Source organism: Hetaerina americana, unplaced genomic scaffold (genome assembly GCF_022747635.1).
Source record: "Hetaerina americana unplaced genomic scaffold, ioHetAmer1.1.p SCAF_7, whole genome shotgun sequence".
NCBI classification, from domain to species: domain Eukaryota; kingdom Metazoa; phylum Arthropoda; class Insecta; order Odonata; family Calopterygidae; genus Hetaerina; species Hetaerina americana.
Window position 1 is genome coordinate 637632 of NW_027287316.1, and position 21153 is coordinate 658784.

The following is a 21153-nucleotide window of genomic DNA, read 5'->3' on the forward strand; positions in this document are numbered from 1 at the left end:
TCGGCGTCTCCCTTCGGAAGCTTCCGGATGGCATATTCCACTTCTGTGACGATTTCTTCCTTTGGTATTTTTGTTGGAGCAATAGCGAAATTCAGTCCTTTCGATAAAATCGAGATGTGAGCATTGGTCAGTTGGTAGTCCGTAAAGTTGATGACTGAACGGTCCTTTTCGGGGCCATGACCCAAACTGCTGGGATGTTGTCGGTCGGATAGTTTTTCGAATTTCCTGATCTGCGTCTCCCACACTGCAGTTTCAGTATTCCGGGATGAGTCGTGGGTTATTGTCTCTATTGTGTCCCAATCAGTGGCGTTGAGTTTGGCGCCCAATTCCAGATGAATTCGTAGAAGTTCTTCCGAGCACAGGTGGAGGGAGTGGCGTGTGTGCCGTACCCGTTCCCTGAGTAGTGCCTCGCTGGTCCGGCGGAGAAATCTTCTGGCGGCCTTGGTGTTGAGGTGATGCTTTACTTCCACACAGCACGGTAGAGTGTTGGTGTCTCGGCAGCGTTGGAGAAAGGCTAAGGAGGAGAGAAGCCTCCCCTTCTTCTTGCGCAACTTCTCAAATCTTCGTATCTTACTGTGCGTTTCCTCCCCGTAGAGGCGTATAATGTTGGATCGTAGTCTTCCGTGGCGTTCAGGATTCGTGGATGTCTCCATTTTCCGGGTTCCCGCCGCGTTGGTTGTCATGGTTGACGACCAACGCGGCGGGAACCCGGAAAATGGAGACATCCACGAATAGAAACATGAACCATTGGAAAAAAGGCGTGAAACATATATATATATATATATATATATATATATATATATATATATATATATATATATATATATATGAACCTCCCAAACACAACGCTGAAATGGGCAGTTAAAGCGAGGAACGGTGAAGGAGGAACGGAGTAGGAAGCCATGTGCAGCAAAACGATGTATTATGAAATAACCAGTGGAATCTGCACAAGAAAAGAAACAATTTACCGGCTAAACAGTAACTGAGAGAAGTTCACGTTAGTCAATCGTTGACTGGAACAAATCAGAAAAGACCTGAGAGTCTTCGATCAATTAGGGCGACGGCCGTTATATCGAAGACTTCGGCAAGGCCAACGCAAGAGAGAATATATGTAGAGGAGTGGTATACTCCATTAAAGGTAACTTAATTAATTGTGAAGATCAATTTCAAAATTTTCGTATATTGAAAACTGGATTTTAACGAAGCAGAAGAAGATGGGTTTCATTGCTGTTCTCCAGCGTACCAATTAAAAAATGATACAATGAGGTCAAACAATTTTTTAGCTTTGGTGGATCAGTAGAATCTTTTTAAAACGTTGGCAGGAACAAAATTCCAAAAGACGCCATTAGTCTCCTTAAAGACATGAGAATGGAATAAAACGCTACAATATCGATATGCAGAACGCAGATAACTGCGATCGAATATGGAGAAAGTTGAAAACAACAATAAAAATAAAATACAGTGGGGCTGCTGAGTACCGTCCTTGATCGCTAATGAAACCAACCAGGAAGAAACAAATGAGATGCAGGCAAAAATAAGAAAGGATGGAGTGTACGGATGATGGGAGAGAGTGCTGCGGTTTGCGGCGGCCGACACAGTTGAAGGAAGGAGCCCTGGTGACAATAATAGCCGGCGCGGAGGAGAGGATTATTTTCATAAAACAATTGCATAAGCGCAGATGATAGAATTATACTATCCCGGGCAGCAATGGAGAAAGGTTAGGTTAAAAGTTTCGATAAGAGGGCAAAAAATATAGCAGGTGGAACAGTTTACGTATCTACGAGTGTTTTGGACAAAAACGATTAAGGTAGTAGAATAATAAGGAGAAGAATTGCGTTAGGGGATTGGGTAGAGGGAATCATGGGGAGAAATCGTAAGGAGGGAGAAAAAATGGACGCAAAGGATATTGATTGGCAATGGGAAGAGGAAGACGGTGATGGAGGGGAGAATGTTGGGCAAACGAGGAAGGGGCGAGAATAGGTTTGGGATGTTGGACAGGATGAAGGAAGCACACACAGATGGAGATTGGCTTGTTTGAAAGTTGAATACCAAGTTATGTTTTGGTAGGACAGACAAGATTGCCTTCTTCAATAATGTTTTTAATGTGTCATCATCACTCAATGACTGCCTCACAGGGATCAAGTGCCTTTGCAGGGAGCAACGGACACTGCACAGACCACGTTTTGCTCGTCTCCTACCCTTCAACTTATCTGGCATGTGCGACCCTACCAGGGGGAGTTGTAATGATCCTGCCGAAGCACAGCTCTGGGGGTCGTCAGGATGCACAAGCTCTTTCGCCACATGGAGGGGGGAAAAACTAATGCATATGACACTAAATTCTTAAAAAGGTCAAAGAACAGGGTTCAAAATTTTGTGCAAGGATTGTTGGTCTCATTTATTGATAGATTTTATTCAGATTTTAAACGTGTACTTGGTCAAGATTTTAACAAAATATACTTTTTATTTATACGGCATCATTTTTTCCTATATCCATTCTTAAATTTAAATGCCATGATTAGATTGAAAATTGGGGCACCACAAATACTAACTAATGTCATTAAATGGCTAAATAAAGGAGGAAAATATTGCTTTAACTGTTTACCAATGGAAAGTCCTTGAACAAAATTATGGAATATTGTAGGTATGATGTAGTGTATATAATGAGTGTTAGCAGAACTAGGTCGCTTTGCTGCTCCTCCCAGCGGGATGGAGGGGTCCATTTTGGCAATTGGACACTCGGCACAATGAAACCAAGGCTTCCTTGCATTCCACCCTTACATTTCTCCCAACTTCCAAACACGTCGCCTTTCCTTCCCTTTCAATCTAGTGACTGAGGGAGGGGCTTCAGGGCCTCTTGACCCTCGGCCGAGTAAGGGTTATGCCTTTCACCCTTCCAGCGATTTGGCCCATTTATGTAGGAATTAGAGGATGTTGAAACCTATATTATATGGCCTTTATATTAGACAAATCCGAAGCACTTACACTTATCTGCAGTAAAATATGTATTATCGTCTAAGGACACTCATGCTTTCTCAGGGGAAACCATTTTTGAAATTTGGTTTTGATATTACAAGATAAACACATTTTTACTTAAATGCCCTTTTTTTCTCTTGACCATTTTAATAGTTTAAGTGACTGCTTTGAAAATTCTTATTCTATCATAGGTACAAGGGTTTTCAAATCTTTTCTATCATCCCTCTTTGGCATAGCCCTTTAGAGGACTTGCTCTTATGGAACGACTTTGTCCTTATTTCTTGAAGTTTGAGGTGAGGAAGGGAGGCGATCACCTCCAGGAAGATGACTGTGTCTGTCACTAGTGACCGCCTTGCCTCAGCTGAACAAGAGGATATTGGTGGTGACAGATCATACAAGACCATAGGGTTTATAAGTCAGTGGAATGAAGGTTTGATGGAAGGTGAACAAGGGGTCGAAACAGATCCACCGTTTACTTTCATATAAATATTGGTGGGTCAGAACAAAGTTATAGGTAAATCACAGCTTGCGATTCGCAACTGGTGGATACTACAATTTTGCTATCAGCATCCAAGCAGATGAAATGGTTCAACAAGTGGACCAAGAACCTGAGATATGATTGACGATTGGTGTTCCGACTGATAATTTGCCTCTTGTTGGATGCACCACCATTTACACAATTGTGGCAGTCAAGCTCAGATATCATAAATTGTGCACAAGGTGGCCACCAAAGATGCTCTCCAACCAACTTAATAAGGCAAAGAGCATTGAGTGGATGAGCATTTTTTTTCACTTCTTCATAACCTACCCTACAGTCCAGGCCTTGAACCTAGCAACCATTTCCTCTTCTTGACCTTAAAACAGCGACTTGGTGGACAATGGTTTGAAGAGAATAAAGAACTCGAATGCCATTGTCAACTGGTTCAATTCCCAGGCAGTGAACTTAGATGAGCATGACTTAAAACATGGTCAGCGGGGTAAGGAAAAGAAATAAAATAGTAATAATTCCCTAAAACATTACCACACGGAACACAAAATGACTCAAAAAACATCATTCTATTTACAATTTGTCAACTAAGAATTCATCAACACTGTATTACACTTGAGGAGTAATAAATACTTAACTTCAATTTTAAAAGCAGTCACAGAGGACTTATTTTTTATGTTCATTGGCAGTTTCTTATAAATAAGAGAGGCTGCATGATATGGACATTTCTTCAATATATTCAGTGGTTGATTTTTCAGGTGCACATTCTCCCTTCCACAGGTTGAAGTCGGTTTAAACAAATATAAATTCTTTCCAACAAGTAAAGAGCAATGAAGGATGTATATGCATGGCAGAGTCATTAAGCTGTTCCATCCTTACTCTGCCCTCATAGGAGCATTCACCATTGCTTCTACAGACATGGTACCTCATGGTACATGATGGTACCTTATGATGAAGCCTAACCATGGAAACCAGTAGTACCAAATGAAGAGCAAAATACATTCTGTAGTTCATTTCTTGGAATTTTTATTTCACTGTTTACTTATTGCTCCTTTGTGCTACTTTATTTTCAAGCACTGATTTATCTATGTTTACCTTTAGGCATTGGTATTAGGATGACTGGATACTAGATATATATATGTATATATAAATACATATGTACATATATATATATATATGTATATATATGTATACATATGTACATATATATATATATACATATATATATATATATATATATACATATATATATAATAATAATTGCTCCTAGTAGGGTCACCCATGCCAGATAGGTCGAAGGTTAGGAGCCAGACGAAAGGTAGTCCACACAGCGTCTGTTCCTCAGTGAAGCGGCTGCAATGGTGTCTGACCCCAGTGGGGCGGCCAATAAGTGACGGTGTCACGTTAAAAACACTATTGAGGAAGGCAACGGGAAACCACCTCAATTATCAATCCCAAGATTTAAATGATGGACAATACAGATAATATGAGTCCTGGCAACTACAGGGCTCGGCCCAATCGGCCGTGTCGTGCCCGGCAGCGGGGGAGGCAAGGCTTCCGCGGTCGTCATCCCACGAAACCCATGCAAGGAAAAACCAGCAGCAGCAGGACAGAAGACGCAGAACAAGAAGACCAAATTAGTTAGAATAGGAACATGGAATGTTAGGACAATGATGAGGACAGGGAAACTGGAGAATATTAAGCGGGAGATGGAAAGGGCAAATATAGATATTTTAGGTCTATGCGGGGTGAGATGGAAGGATAGCGGGGATTACTGGAGTGATAAGTATAGAATAATATACAGCGGCGGGGACGAGAGCCAACGTGGGGTTGCCATAGTATTAAATGAAGAGTTAGGAAGAAGCGTAGTCAACATAGAGCAGGTAACGGATAGAATACTACTAGTAGAGATAAAAGCAGAACCGATGAACTTGGTTATTATTCAGGTATACATGCCACAGAGCAACCATAAGGAAGAAGAGGTCGATAGGATATACGATCAGTTAGAGGACATAATCGCAGGTGTTCCTGCAGGGAAACATTTGATAGTGATCGGAGATTGGAATGCGATGGTAGGCGAAGGAAGAGATGGTGACGAGATCGGGGACTACGGTTTAGGCACGAGGAATGACCGCGGGGAGAAAGCAGTTGAGTTCTGCAGAAGACAGGGGTTAGTCATCCCTAACACTTGGTTTAGACACCACAAAAGACGCAGGTAAACATGGAAAATGCCAGCTGACTCAGAAAGGTATCAGCTAGATTATATCCCGGTTAGACACAGGTTTAGGAACAGTGTGATTAATTCGCACAGCTTCCCGGGAGCGGATGCGGACTCAAACCATACTTTTGTTGTTATGAAATGTAGCGTCCGTTTCAAAAAGATAAGGCAATTGCGGCGAGTTAGAAAATGGAATGTAGAAGCATTAAATGGTTTAAAAAGGAAGGAATACAACCAGGCGGTAGAGGAAATCATGGAGAATGGTAAAGAGCTAAGTGCTATCGAAGAAAAATGGAAAAGTATCAAGAAAGGCTTGTCTAAAGCCGCAAAAGACACTATTGGAACCGTTAACACTAAATGGACTAGGAAACCGTGGCTCATAGATGAGATGATTACAAAGATGGGTGAGCGGCGAAAATGGAAGAATATAAATACAGAATTAGGCAAAATGATGTACAAAGAATTGAACAATAAATTGAGGCGGGCAACAAATAAAGCAAAGGAAGCGTGGTGGAAGACGCAGTGCGAGGATATGGAAAGTCTGGAGAGGAAGGATGAAATCGGTGCGCTGTACAGCAAAGTTAAATCTTTATCAGGAAGTAAGAAAAGTAGATCTATGCTAACAGTTAGAGCAGGGCAGGTAAGGTAATAGTTGACACAGGAAAGATCCAAGAGATATGGAAGGAGTATATAGAACTGTATAGTAAAGAGCTTAGACCAACAAAGTTAGACATTGAAAAAGAATATGACGTAGAGGAAGATAGCTTAGGTCCAGGCATACTAGACAATGAGATAGAAAGGGCATTAAGGGAGATGAAACTAAATAAGGCCGTGGGGCTGGATAATATTTGCGTGGAACTTTTAAAATGCTTAGGAAAATTTTGGAGGAAGAGGCTATATGGGCTGATTCGTAGTATCTATGAGGAAGGAATCTGGCCGGAAGACTTTGTGAGATCAGTTTTAGTTCCTATTCCGAAAAAGGTAAGGGCCACGTCATGTGAGGACTACAGGACAATAAGTTTGATATCCCACGCAGCTTAAGTTGATCTCAGGATCATAAACAAAAGGATAGAGAGTAGGGCAAATGATTACTTAGGGGATGATCAGTTTGGGTTTAGGAAGGGGAGAGGTACGCGTGATGCCATTGCAGTAATGAGATTATTAATCGAGAGGAATATAGAATACAACCAGGAGGTATTTGCCTGCTTCGTAGATTTCGAAAAAGCATTTGATAGAGTGAATTGGGAAAAACTAATGAGTATTCTGCATAAAATAGGAATAGATTGGAGGGAAAGGAGACTAATCTGCAACCTGTACATGTCTCAGACTACTCAGGTGCGAGTGGGGAACGGGGAGTCAGGATGGGCAGTGTTAGGAAAAGGTGTATGGCAGGGTTGCCCATTATCACCGTCGCTGTTCAACCTGTATGCAGAGGAAATTATTGAAGAGGCATGGGAAGAATTGGAGGTAGGAATGAAAGTGGGCTGGGAATTCGTAAAATCAGTTAGGTTTGCTGATGGCCTAGCTTTAGTTTGTCAGTCAGCCAAGGGGCTGCAATCATTGCTTAGTGAATTGGAAATTCAGTGCGACAGGTATGGGATGAGAATCAATATTAATAAAACAAAGGTTATGCGATTTTCTAGAAAGAAAAAGGCTAAGCTTAACATTAAAATAGGAGGGCAAAAACTAGAGAAGGTAGAACATTTTACGTATCTCGGTAGTGTTTTGGACCAACACAGTCAAAGTAGTAGGGGGTAAGGTGAAGAATTGCGCTAGGCAAAGAGGCTTTCACAAGGAGGAGGGAGTTAATGATGGGGACATTGAGTAAGGATGTTAAGAAAGCACTCATAAAAACTTTGATACGGAGCCTAGCTATGTACGGTGCGGAAACGTGGTCATTGAAGCAGGAGGATAGACTGGAGGCTTTTGAAATGTGGGTGTGGAGAAGAATGGAGAAGGTGAAATAGACAGAGAAGAAAACAAACGAGGAAGTACTTGGTATGGTGGGCGAAGAGAGGGGTTTGCTGGGAGCAATCCTTTGGAGGTAGGAAAAGTGCCTAAAGGGGGTATCGACCGGCAGCGGGATGTTGAAGACTGTGATAGAGGGGAGAATGTTGCGCAAAAGAGGAAAGGGAAGGAACAGGATAGGGATGTTGGATGGGATGAAGGGAGGAAGAAAGTACTCAGAGATGAAGAGGGACCTGATATAGAGTATGATGATATATACACATTCAAACACAAAATCCCGCCAATTGGCGAATAAATACTCATTTATATAGAAAAAGATATAAGGAAAAGGGATCGGAACACACATAAAGGACGAACACAATAAATTTGATTCCGCCTTCCCCACCTTTATTGTGTTCGTACTTTATGTGTGTTCCTATCCCTTTTCCTTATATCTTTTTCTATATAAATGAGTATTTATTTGCCGTTTGGCGGGATTTTTTGTTTGAATGTGTATTTGGCCAATGTGGCTCATCTCTTTCTTCTGGCTATGCGTGCCACGAAACGCACTGTTCCTTTCCAGTATGATGTTATATGAACTCTAACCCACTGTTGAACGGATCACAAGGGTAAAAATATTTCCTTGACCGGGACTCGAACACCGGATCTTTGCACTTGCCCGGCGGATGCTCTTAACCACTTGAGCTATCGAGGAAACGTAATTTACCCTGAGATCCGTGGGTCTAATATGTCGCCAAGCACCCTGATTCTTTGGCCAAGAGATGTCGTCAGGGGGCTGTTTCACCCACCAAAGGAGAAATAGACACAACACAAGAGGAAAAGACACTGGGTTGGTTAGAATTCATACAACATCATACAGGAAAGGAACAGTGCGTTTCGTGGCACGCATAGCCAGAAGAAAGAGATGAGCCACATTGGCCAAATACACATTCAAACACAAAATCCCGCCAAACAGCAAATAAATACTCATTTATATAGAAACAGATATAAGGAAAAGGGATAGGAACACACATAAAGGATGAACACAATAAAGGTGGGGAAGACGGAATCGAATTTATTGTGTTCGTCCTTTATGTGTGTTCCTATCCCTTTTCCTTATATCTGTTTCTATATAAATGAGTATTTATTCGCCGTTTGGCAGTATTTCGTGTTTGAATGTATATATATATATATATATATATATATATATATATATATATATATATATATATATATATATATATATATATATATATATATATATATATATATATATATATGTATTTATATTTATATGTCTCAGACTGCTCAGGTGCGAGTGGGGAACGGGGAGTCCGGTTGGGCAGTGTTAGGAAGAGGTGTAAGGCAGGGTTGCCCATTATCACCGTTGCTGTTCAACCTGTATGCAGAGGAAATGATTGAAGAGGCATGGGAAGAACTGGAGGTAGGAATGAAAGTGGGCTGGGAATTCATAAAATCAATTAGGTTCGCTGATGACCAAGCTTTAGTTTGTCAGTCAGCCAAGGGGCTGCAAGCATTGCTTAGTGAATTGGAAATTCAGTGTGACAGGTATGGGATGAGAATCAATATTAATAAAACAAAGTTTATGTGATTTTCTAGAAAGAAAAAGGCCAAGCTTGACATTAAAATAGGAGGGCAAAAACTAGAGCAGGTAGAAAAGTTTACATATCTCGGAAGTGTTTTGGACCAACACGGTCAAAGTAGTAGGGACGTAAGGAGAAGAATTGCGCTAGGCAATGAGGCTTTCACAAGGAGGAGGGAGTTGATGATAGGGACATTGAATAAGGATGTTCAGAAAAGACTCGTAAAAACTTTAATTGGGAGCACAGCTATGTACGGCGCGGAAACGTGGTCATTGAAGGAGGAGGATAGACGTAGATTGGAGGCTTTTGAAATGTGGGTGTGGAGAAGAATGGAGAAGGTGAAATGGACAGAGAAGAAAACAAATGAGGAAGTATAAGGAAATGGTGGGCGAAGAAAGGGGTTTGTTGGGAAAAACACCATAACGCCATCACCATAGTTTTATTTATATCATTTCTCATCCCATGTCTATCACACTGAAATACCAATTCATCCAACTAATTTTGCAACTCCTTGGCTGACTAACAAACTAGAGCTTGGTCATCAGCCAACCTAACTGATTTTATGACTTCACCCCTGAATTTCATTCCTGTTTCTACTTCTTCCGGGGGCCTCTTTAAACATTTCCTCCACAAATACGTTGCACCGCGCCAGTGATGATGGACAACCCTACCTTACCCCTCTTCCTGACTCTCTGTTCCCCACTCGCACCTGAGCAGTCTGTGACATTTAGAGGTTGCGGATTAGCTTCCTGTCCCTCCAATTTATTCTTATTTTCTGCAATATCTTCATTAGTTTTTCTCAATTCACTCTAACAAATATCTTTTTGAAATATTTACTACAGGCAAGTATGTCCTGATTGTATTCTATTAGCGATCTCATTACTGCAATAGTATAACGCGTGCCTCTCCCCTTCCTGAACCCAAACTGATCATCCCCTAAGTAATCATTTGCCCTGCTATCTATCCTTTTGTTGATGATCCTGAGAGCCACTTAAGCTGTGGGGGAAATCAAACTTCTTTTTGTATAGTCCTCACTTAAAGTAGCCTTTATCTTTTTTGGAATAGGAACCAACACTGATCTCGCAAGGTGATCCAGCCAGATTCTTCTCTCATAAATGCTAGTTCTTAATGAGTCTTCTTCCAACATTACCCCTAACCTTTAAGTAGTTCTGCATGAATGTTGTCTACCTGCAGGGACTAATTTGATTTTATTTCACTTTATGCTTTCTTTAATCTCATTGCTGAGTATGCCTGGACCTAAGCTATCTTTATCTATGTCATATTCTCTTTGTATGTTTAGCCTTGATGGCCTAAGTTCTTTAACATACAGTTCTTCATATGTTCTTTCAAAATGTCTTTGTCATTCTCTGTTTCAACAACTATTTTACCCAATTTATCTCCAACTGCTTATACAGATTTTCCCTTCTTACTTCCTGAAAGTGTTTTAACCTACCTGTATAGTGCACCAATTTAACCTTTCCTCTTCAAACTTTCCATATTCTTACTATGTCTTCCACCAAACTTCTTTTGTTCTATTTGTTACCCTTCTCAAATTATTATTTAACTTTTTGTACTTCTTTCTGCCTAACTCTGTGTTTACATCCTTCCAATTTCTTCTCTCATCTATCTTCATCATCATGTCATTCGTGATACATGATTTCTTTGTCCTTTTTCCATCAATGGTTATTATGGTTTCTTATGTGGCTTTCGATATCCCTTTCTTGATCAATTCCCATTTGTCCTCGAAAGTACTCAGCTCTTTACCCTCGTCCATGATTTTCTCTAACATCTGCTGATACTCCTTTATCAATCCATCTAATGCTTCTACATTCCATTTCCTAACCCGCCATCCCTGCCTTACCTTTTTTAAATGAATGCTACACTTCATAACAACTAAATTGTGGTCAGATTCCACATCCGCTCCCGGGAAGCTGTGTGAATTGATCACAATGTTCCTAATTCTGTGATAATCAAATAAATAGTATATGTAAATAATCTAAGTGATACCTTTCTCAGTCACCTGGCATTTTCCATGCCTGCCTATGCCTTTTGTGGTGCCTCAGCCAAGTGTTGGTGAAGACTAATCCTATCTCCCGTAGAATTCAATTTCTTTCTCCCCCCAGTCATTCCTCGTGCCTAACCGTAGGCCCCGACCTTGTGACCATCTCTTCCTTCGCCTACCGTTGCATTCCAATCTCCCATCACTATCAAATGTTTCCCTGCAGGAACACACGCGATTATGTCCTCTAACTGATCGTATATCCTATCGACCTCTTCTTCCTTATGGCTGCTCGGTGGCATGTATACCTGAATAATAACCAAGCTCGTCGGTTCTGCTTTATATCTACTAGTAATAATCTATCCATTACCTGCTCTATATTGACTACGCTTCTTCCTACCTCTTTATTTAATACTATGGCAACCCCTCGTTGGCTCTCGTCCCCACTGCTGTATATTATTCTATATATATCACTCCAGTAATCCCCGCTATCTTTCCATCTCACCTCGCACAGACGTAAAACATCTATGTTTCCTCTCTCCTCCTTCCTCTATATATTCTCTAATTATCCTGTCCTCAGCATTGTCCTAACATTCCAAGATCCTTATCTATTTTAATCTTTTTCTGCATATTCTGTGTTGCTGCAGTCAGTTTTGCTTTGCAAAGATTTTGTGAGATGACGACCATGGAATCCTTGCCTCTCCCTCTGCCGGACAAGACACTCGGCCGATTGGGCCGAGTGCCCAAGTTGCAAGGACTGATTTCCTCTATACCAACCATTATTATAATCTTGGGAATATAATAAAGAGGTGGTTTCCCATTGCCTTCCTCAATAGTGTTTATAACGTGACACCAACACTCAATGGCCACCCCACTGGGGTCAGACGCCATTGTAGCCGCCTCACTGAGGAACAGACACTGCAAGGACTACCTTATGTTACTACCTCTTAATCTTCGACCTATCTGGCATGGGTGACCCTACCAGGTGCAATCATTATAACTCCCACCAGCACAGTTCTAGGGATCATTGGAATTCACAAGCCCTTCAACCATGTCAAGGCTGTAGTCCATGGGAGGGAATAATTGCAATAGAAACTCAACTTTTATTTGTTATCCTTAAGACTTCTCTATATAGTCATCATCCAGAGTTATACATTTCTAGACCTTCCAAAAGCCTTCAATTTTAGAACTTAGCAGATTGCATTGAACACCATTGTTCCACCTATTGACTGATGTTATTTGTGTAGTCAAATCTCCAAACCTGCAATGGTTTTTGCATTTCTGGGAAAAAGAAAAGGTTGCTTGGGGCAAGACCGGAGGAATATGGTGGATGTGGCAAAATTTCAAAGCTACATTGCTTTGATTCCTCAACCATACAACAAGATGAGTGAGTAGGTACATTGTCGGCAAGAAGACAAATGTCTTTGGTGATCATACCATACCATAATTTTTTCAGAGCATCATGCAATTTGTTCAGCAGTGTGCAGTAATAGGCACCACTGATGGTCAGACACTTCTCCAGATAGACTGCTAAGATGACTCCACAACAGAGAGCATGGCCTTCCCCGTAGACTTCTGCACTTTAGCCTTCTCGGGGGACGGAGGGAGGAGTTGCTGTGCTTTCACTCCTTGCGCATCTCTCTGACCTCTGGACCATATTGGTTGATCCAAGATGCATTCATTGTACCCAGGCAACCTAAAAAAGCCTCTCTTTCTTGCTCCAAAAGAGCCAACATCTCCCTTGACAGGTCAGGCCATATTTGCATATGAAAAGGACTCAGTAGTCGTGGAACCCAGCATGCTGACATCTTTGACATGCTCACTTCTTCGTGAATAACTTTTCTTACTCACTTACTCCTTACTTACTCTTCATGATCGTTTGGATGGCTGCTCCTTGGTCAAATAGGATAAAGTCCACTTTCTTCACTGTGGCAAAATGTCCACGAGTGTTGGTATTCCACTTCTTGAATTGCCTTTGATGGACATGTTGCCAGTTTGAAAATTCCTTTTCCACCTCATGACTGTGTCAAATGACAGGCTATTATTTCCACAGACAGCCATCATTTCATCATGGATTTGCCAGAAAGTGTAATCTGCCAAATGAATGAACTCAATTGCACCCTGAGTCTCCATCTTCTCCATTCTGCAAGTTACTTCAATCTACGGCTTCCTGAAACAAAACAAATCAACATTAAATAGCTGTAATTTAAAACATTACTTACATAAATATCAATCAATATGCAGAGTCAGATATCTTGATTGTTTCTTAGTTATAATTACTCAAAAATGATACCCAATCACATTTGATGATTACGCACACTTGGGAAGAGCATGAGAAGTGCTCGCTGTTTCCCAGAAGTGGATGGTGATACACGTATCGATCATAAGTTAGTGTTACTTAAATGATTTCATTCAACGGGATACAACATGGAAGAAGGATGAGGAAATTGAATGTAGCAGTACTAACCAGGATCAAATGAAAGCAGTACTGTAAAGCAATGGAAGTATTAAGAATCGGGACGGGGAGATGAGTGCAGTAGAAGAATGATGGGAAAATTTCAAAAAAGGGATATCGAAAGCCACAAACGAAATATTGGGAGCATTCAATGGGAAAAGATAGATGAGGTAGTTAGGAAGATAGATGAGGGAAGAAAGCAGAACTCTGTAAACAGAAAATTAGGGCACAGAAAGTACAAAAAGATAAATAATAAACTGAGGAGGGAAACTAAAAGGGAAAAAAAATCATGGTGGAAGTGAGACAGAGAATATGGAAAATTCACAGCAGATGAAATTGAAGGCAGCTGAAGAAAACTGTTAAGGGCTAAGGTGAAAGGATTATCACTGAGGAAAATGCAGAGAACACTATTAAAGATACAACAGGAAAATTATTATCAATTGAACCAAAAAAATGCAGGGTGGTGAGAAAAAATACTAAGAGGAGCAATATGGCAAAGATCATAGGTCTGCGTAAAAGTAGGGGGATGATTGGAAGACAGTGGTAGGCAAAGGGGTGGATGGGGGAGGAGTGGGAAGAGTACGTGTGGTGTAGGAATAAGAAATGATCGTGGCGAGGAAACGTTGGGAGTTGTGCAGAAGAAGATTCTGATAATAAAAAAAGTGGTTCAAACATCATCACAGGTATAGGCATGCATGAAAGGAAAGTGGATGGAGAAAGATGCACGAGGAGAAACTGGTAGGTACCAGTAAGATTTAAAAAAGTTAGGAAACAAGAGTCATCAACTCACTCCCGAGTTGACGCTCGGGATCAGATCATAATTCGGTCATCCTGGAATGGAAGTTAGAATTGCAAAGGGTCAGGAGGAGTAGGAGAGGGCCACAGTAGAATGTTTAAGGATTGAAAGGATGGGTACAAAGAAAAACTTAACCAATATCTAAATGAGGATAAGGGAATGAAAACGATTTGGTGAAATGCTAGCGAGTTATAGGAACAGGATAGAGAGAGCAGTTAAGTAAACAATAGGAATGGTAGAGAAAATTAGAAATAAGAAGCCATGTGTGGGCATGTGAGTGAGATGCCTATGAGGATGGATGAAAGAAGAAAATTGGAGAGGATGAATACTGGTGGGGAAAAGAATGGCGAGAAGAAACAGGGAGAAGGGGAGAAAACATACAAAGAGCCAAACAATAAACTTAGGCAAGAAACTAACAGGGCCAAGGAAATAAAGATGGAAAGACAAGAACTTAAGCTTCAATGGTTTGCTCGACAGGGCTTATGGGGATAACGATGCCATAGATTGGCTGCGAATATAGGTTCTGTGACATATTTTCTGCATTTAGATGGATAAAGACAAACCAAAAAATAAATTGTCTTTAGTCTTGAAAGGACGGATTGAGATGTTTTGAATTATACACTAGGAAACTATAAAATACTTCCCAGGTGAATGCATGACTTTTGATTAATAGGTTAGTGTAATTGGATAAACTCATTCAAAAGTTGGGGAGTTTTGAAGCAATTAGGTTTACCTATGGCAAAATATCAGCCCAATGATAGAACCAGATTAGCATATGTTGCCCAATGATAAAACCAGATTATATACACTAGGGATATTCCTCATTTTACAAAAGAAAATGTTCTCATATATGGAAGCAAGGTTTGCTGATGAACTCCATTCCCTACAACCAAACCAATACAGTGGTAAAGTATATCCAAGGTAAATTAACCATATCACAAGGTAAATATCAAGTTTCTTTACAACTCTTCAACTTGAAAATGAGCAGGAAAACTGGAGATTTATGGTTGAAAAGGCCTCCATGAAAAATATAATACCAGGAAGGTAATAAAAAACTTAAGCACAAATTATCAACGAAAGTATTTTTTAGCATATTATGATTAGTATTATTGCACATTAATAAATATGTATACATGGTTATATAAAGTATTTGTTCCCCATAAGAAATCCCAAGTATGCATTTGTATTCCAGAGTACCACAGTGGCACTGAGAATCCATTCGCATTATAAAAAGAGGGGATCTGAATGAGGTTAGGCATTAAGGTAAAATAAAGGAATAGACCAGAACGGGTGGAGCAGTTCATCTATTCGAGCAGTAATTGGAAGAAAAAGGGGTGTTATAGTGAGGACATTAGGAGGATTGAATTAGCTAAAGAGGCATCTTAAAGAATATGAGAATTCATGGCAGGTACACCAAGTAAAGATATGAAGAAGAAATTAGTTGAAAGATTAACATGGAGCGTAGAGCTTCATGGATGTGAGACATGGCCTAGGAGGCAGGAGGCTGAGCTGCCTGGATTTGGAGGGTTTAGAGAGGCGGAGAGAAATGGACAAAGCGATTGAACTGAGATGTAGGCAAATGCCAAGGCCTTGAGGTGGTGAGCAAAGAGGGGAAGTTGTCATTGGGAAATGCGAAGAAGGCAGAGAGGCGAATGGAGGGAACATTGAAGGGTAGTGGGATGCTGAGGGCTGAAATGGAAGGATAAAAGGAAGAGAGTAAGCTTTCTCTAGGAGACACGAAGGTGGGTAGAAGTTATGAACAAATGGAGATAGGATAATGTAAAAGAAAGAGAAAGTTCTGGTGACACTTAAGTAAATAGTCATTATTGGCAATCACAATCCTACTTTTAAATAGGTAGACTACCTTGAAAGAATGAATGAAAGCCTATTGGCAGTCTAGTGTACTCTGATTCATCAGTTTCCTTTCTTCCTCACTTGCATAAATTGGTGATGTGCATCCATCCTCTCTGTTAAAGCTATCCAGCACCTTTGTGATTCTAATGGCTCCCCTGATGAGCCCAGAGTAGCATCAGCTCTCTTTGACAATCAGTTTTTCCACCATGAAGTGTACTTTGTGCAAAGGTATTATGAAGTGCGAAGAAGCTATCTCAAGTGACTGCAAAACTCTCATCGCAACAGTTCTCTGCCATCGAGGCAGAGAACTGTTGCGATGGTGAAAAGTACTTCATCATATATAGCCAGTGTTGATAAAATTGATGGTTCTGGAATTGAGTGTTCAACTCCAATTACCCAAGGTTTCATTAGGAAATTTTACAATAATCATAGTGAGTTATAACAGATATTGGAAGGCTAACAAAACTCTTTGAATTTGAATATCCAAAAAATACTGGTCCTAAATATGATTAATTTATAAATGTGCCATTCCTGGGTAATTTCACCACTCACAGGACCGAAATATAGATAATTTCAAAATTCAGAAATATTTCAGTACCAAAACATCCACATTTGAAACATACAAAGAATGCTGCATACAAAGAATTTCAAGCATTTAAGTCTACGTACTCACATAGGGATAAGTAAACTCTTCTTCAAAAGGTCAGCGTGGAATTAAGGTGGCCACTGAAGCACTCCCATCTCTTCTAGCATCATGCAAGACAATTTGCCATCAAGGAACTTGAAGTGGTCCCTGGCAGCCATGGCATTATCAATACAACCTCAAAACTCTCTTTTGGTACTCCCTTTTATTATCACATCTTTTTCTCAGAGAGGGGCTCACACTTAAAATATTCCACCGTACAATCGAAACCTTATAACTGCTTAAATTCAACGTTTGATTTGGTTAGTTCTTCCCATGGCACAGGAAATAAGCAAACTGGGCCCAGCCCAAACATTTTTTGTGACCACCAACAATAGATGATGAACTGGAATCTAACATCAACTGGATTCAAATTACATCTTGGCACAGGATGAGTGGAATTAGGTCTCAGGAAAAGAAACATTTCTTAAAAATGATAAACATACACAATATATTATTAAAATAACAAATTAAAATTCACAAAACCAGCTTTTGCAGAATTGGTGCACAAAAAATATAGATTTGTGATGATTACAAAAGTTTGTATCCACAACCATTACAAAATAAATCCTAAGCATGAGCTAAAAAAGCACCATTTATAAATATACAACAGATACAACAATCTCTGGAGGAGGAAAGGAAATCGCAGATATAACATTGCACAATAAGCAGCACACAAGTACTGCTGTAGAATCACATAGCCAATTCAAGCCTTGGCTTTTGGAAGATACTCACTGACCACTATTAGATAAAAACACACCAGATGACACAGTACTTCAGAGACGTGTGAAACGAGATGGATTAACATACTTTTATATGTACAAAATAAATTATGTTTGCCATAATTTCATCAGTCAAAAACTCTTTCTTCAGGCAAATTGATTTAAACAACAGTGGTGACCACAAAACAAATTCATCAATTTGTAAAAGTAAATGGCTCTGACCATTCTTGCTGATTAGAATTGTGTGTATCATACCTCTGGTAATGTTTGCAACTTTGATATGATCTGTATATAATGGGAATTATACACAAAACCCTCACAAATATCAAGACATGAGACTCAACTTTAAACATAATTTCCAACCGTAAGCTTCGTCATTGTGCTCCATGAAGTCCCCTCCATGCAGAGCACCTACCAAAATAAACTATCTATGGTAAAATACTCAAAAGCACATCACAAATAATTTGAATAAATATGAGTACACATAGGAATGATATCTCAACATATCTATAGGCCAAATAAATAATGAGATACCTATAAATGACTAAGAGAATACTCAAAAGGTTTATGACAAGATAATAATGCAGAACTTAGCAATATATCAGATGACCGATTGAAATATAGATCCATCTCCTCGGGCATGAATAGATTCCATCACCGGAGCTCTGCAAGGCATGTACAAGCATCCAACGCATTCCTTCTGTTCAGCACCAAGGAAGCAGACTTCTGTCCTGGGAAAACAACTCGTGAGGTCACATCTCAAGGGGCCATGCAGGGTCACCACATCATCTACTTTTTCCTGAAGATCCCTGGGATGTTTGGGAGGTTGCTGGGTCGACTTACACTGGGCTTCCCCTGGAATATCTTGGTCATTCTGTTGCGCATGTCCTCAACGCCTTGACCCATGTTGGCCGTGGCAAGGGCCAGGCTCATTCCGGAGCTGGACCTGCTGGGAGGGAGGGGGCAGGGAGAGTCAATAACCAAAGCGCACACGCACGTCCACACCTCATTGGCTCACAGTGAAACTAGGCAACAAGGGAAACAGGAGCACTCGCTTCATTTTTGTGAAGCAATTTTCTCAGAGCTATGAGCAATCCAGCACATCTCGCCCAACTAATCCACCCGATCATTCAAGTGTTTAGCATACCAATAAACTAAAATTGCCTTAACATTCACTCAAGCAAATAAAATGTGAGGGTGGGCCCACATGGTATTTGAATTTGAAATTTTTAGGCTGATAGTGCCATGAAACAGCAAGAATTGTAAATTCTGGAAGACTTCAAACTCTGCAAATATTTTAAGAAACAAGCTGAAAAAATCATAGTAATCGATGGGATATTAAAATTGAGAAATGATGGCTTTTGGGATTTCTGAATGGCTTCACTGGGTAAACCACTAGGCTGAAAATTGAGGGACTGAGGCGTAAATCCCGTTCAACATCACCTTGAAATTCAATCGAGCTTTTATGGGATGTTTCATCAATCAATTCTGATGATTTTACTTTTGTTTCAATGTCATATCTATTAACCCAGGAATCATCCATGATCTGATACAATCCAGGACATGAAAATTTCATCCTCTTCAGCACGATCAAACAGTTCCTTACAGAGTAGAACTGGTCACTTGTCATCAGACGAGGCATGAATCTGGCAGCAATTCGATGCATCCTCCATTTTTCAGTCAGGATTCCATAGCACGAACCAACTGAGATGCCACACTCTTCTGCAAGTTCCCTGATCGTCAAATGCCAAAATGCATGAAGAAGATTGTTAAGTTTCTAGATGTGGAGCTCATCAGTCAATGTTGATGGTCTCCCGGAACACTCGCCATCTTCCACTGATTGCCGTCGTTTCTTGAACTGGCTAAACCACTTATAACACATGGTAAGTTTCATGGCATCCTCGCCATAAGCATTGGTAATCAACTCAAAAGTTTTCGTGAGGGATTCGCAGAATTTCACGGAGCAACGCTGCTCCTTCAAAGAGCTAATTTCCCAGATCCGATTTTTCACTGCACTCCACAAACATTCCTCAACATTAACAACCGTAACTAATCAACAAAACAAGATATCAACAACATGGTTGAAGTTGGTCATTTGGCAAGTTTCTATGGATGCAATATTTCCAATCAAATTCAAAATAACATACTCGAGGTGCACCATTCCAAAAGTTCGATCACCTTTTGAAAATAAGTCATTATCTTGAGCATTTTTTATTGCACACTTCTAATGACTCCATACAACTCATTAAAGACCAAAATTCAAACCAGTGATTAGTAATTTCAAAAAAACAATGGTAAAGCATGTTCAATTGTATTATCTCATTAATTTTATCCATTTCCAGAATAACTTATCAGTAATTATCCAAATGATTTAGAGCTAAATTTCAGATGAATGGGAAGTTTTCTTTAGTAACTTTCGGTGGTCATGACACTGTCAAAACTTTTTTCCAACATATTTCAATGTGACTTTCCACACACAATTTGTTGATGCTTCTAAAATGAAAATGAGTAACTTGGGATTTTAACATGTCCACCTAGGCCCTAATTACACAAAAGCACTTCACTTTTCTTCCTTGGATTTTCCCAGAGCATCGATTTGACATTTTGCAACTCACAGAAGGAAATTACTATGAAGAGAGCCCACCACAGTAACTCCAATGAACTCTGCATTTTTCAAATTTTTTAAAGGCTGAGAGAAGTCATTCATTTCCTCTTCAAAGTTCGAGGCCGTTCATATTATCCCACGGCAACAATCTACAACCTGGGGCTATAATCAGCATTAGCACACACAGGAGTATAAAAACCTTTTCCATTGCAATTTTTCATCTGGAAACCAAGGGTCACCTCTAGAAGCATTCTTTCACAGATCATCAGTATATTTCATCTGTACTATCGGTCTAAGATTAATGTAAATCGAACTCAATCATTAGAGCCTGTAAATGTTCTGTAAATAGTTCAAAGGCATCACTATCAGCACTTGTGATGGAACTTTAAGGTTAATAATGATTCCTAAACAGCCATGGCCGACCAATACATTAATTAAGTTCTCCGCATGCAAATATTTTGAAAGCTTCCTATGATGCTGTGCGTTGTATGCTAGTGCCATGCAGTTCTACTCCATTAGATCGCTTATGCCTCTTTCCATTTTCAGTGGAAATTTAATTCAAACCTAAGAGCACATAGATGGACCTTAGTCTTCTTCTGTTTCAGATTGGAAAAAGTGAAGCGCAATTACAAATCTCAAAAGTAACCACCGCATCCATTTTCTTGAGAAACTTAACCTTGTTTAATGCACAAAGTCATGTTTTCTTTTACTGGCACCATTCATTGGTGCTACTGTCAAAAGTTACATCAGTGTTCTGCCACACGATCCCACAATCATTAAGCACCAGCGCATGTGGAGAGCCACAAAGAGC

General features: G+C 40.1%; 1 protein-coding gene across 1 annotated transcript in view; it reads right to left on the reverse strand.

Annotated features, from left to right (window-relative positions):
* Window positions 1-17180: 17180 nt before the first annotated feature.
* LOC139696477 (RAB11-binding protein RELCH homolog) overlaps window positions 17181-21153 on the reverse strand; it is a 78673-nt gene continuing 74700 nt past the window's right edge. The window contains exon 23 of the mRNA XM_071595261.1: window positions 17181-18683. Within this exon, the coding sequence (XP_071451362.1) occupies window positions 18527-18683 (157 nt within the window). The 3' untranslated portion in view covers window positions 17181-18526. The remainder of the gene's footprint in view (window positions 18684-21153) is intronic.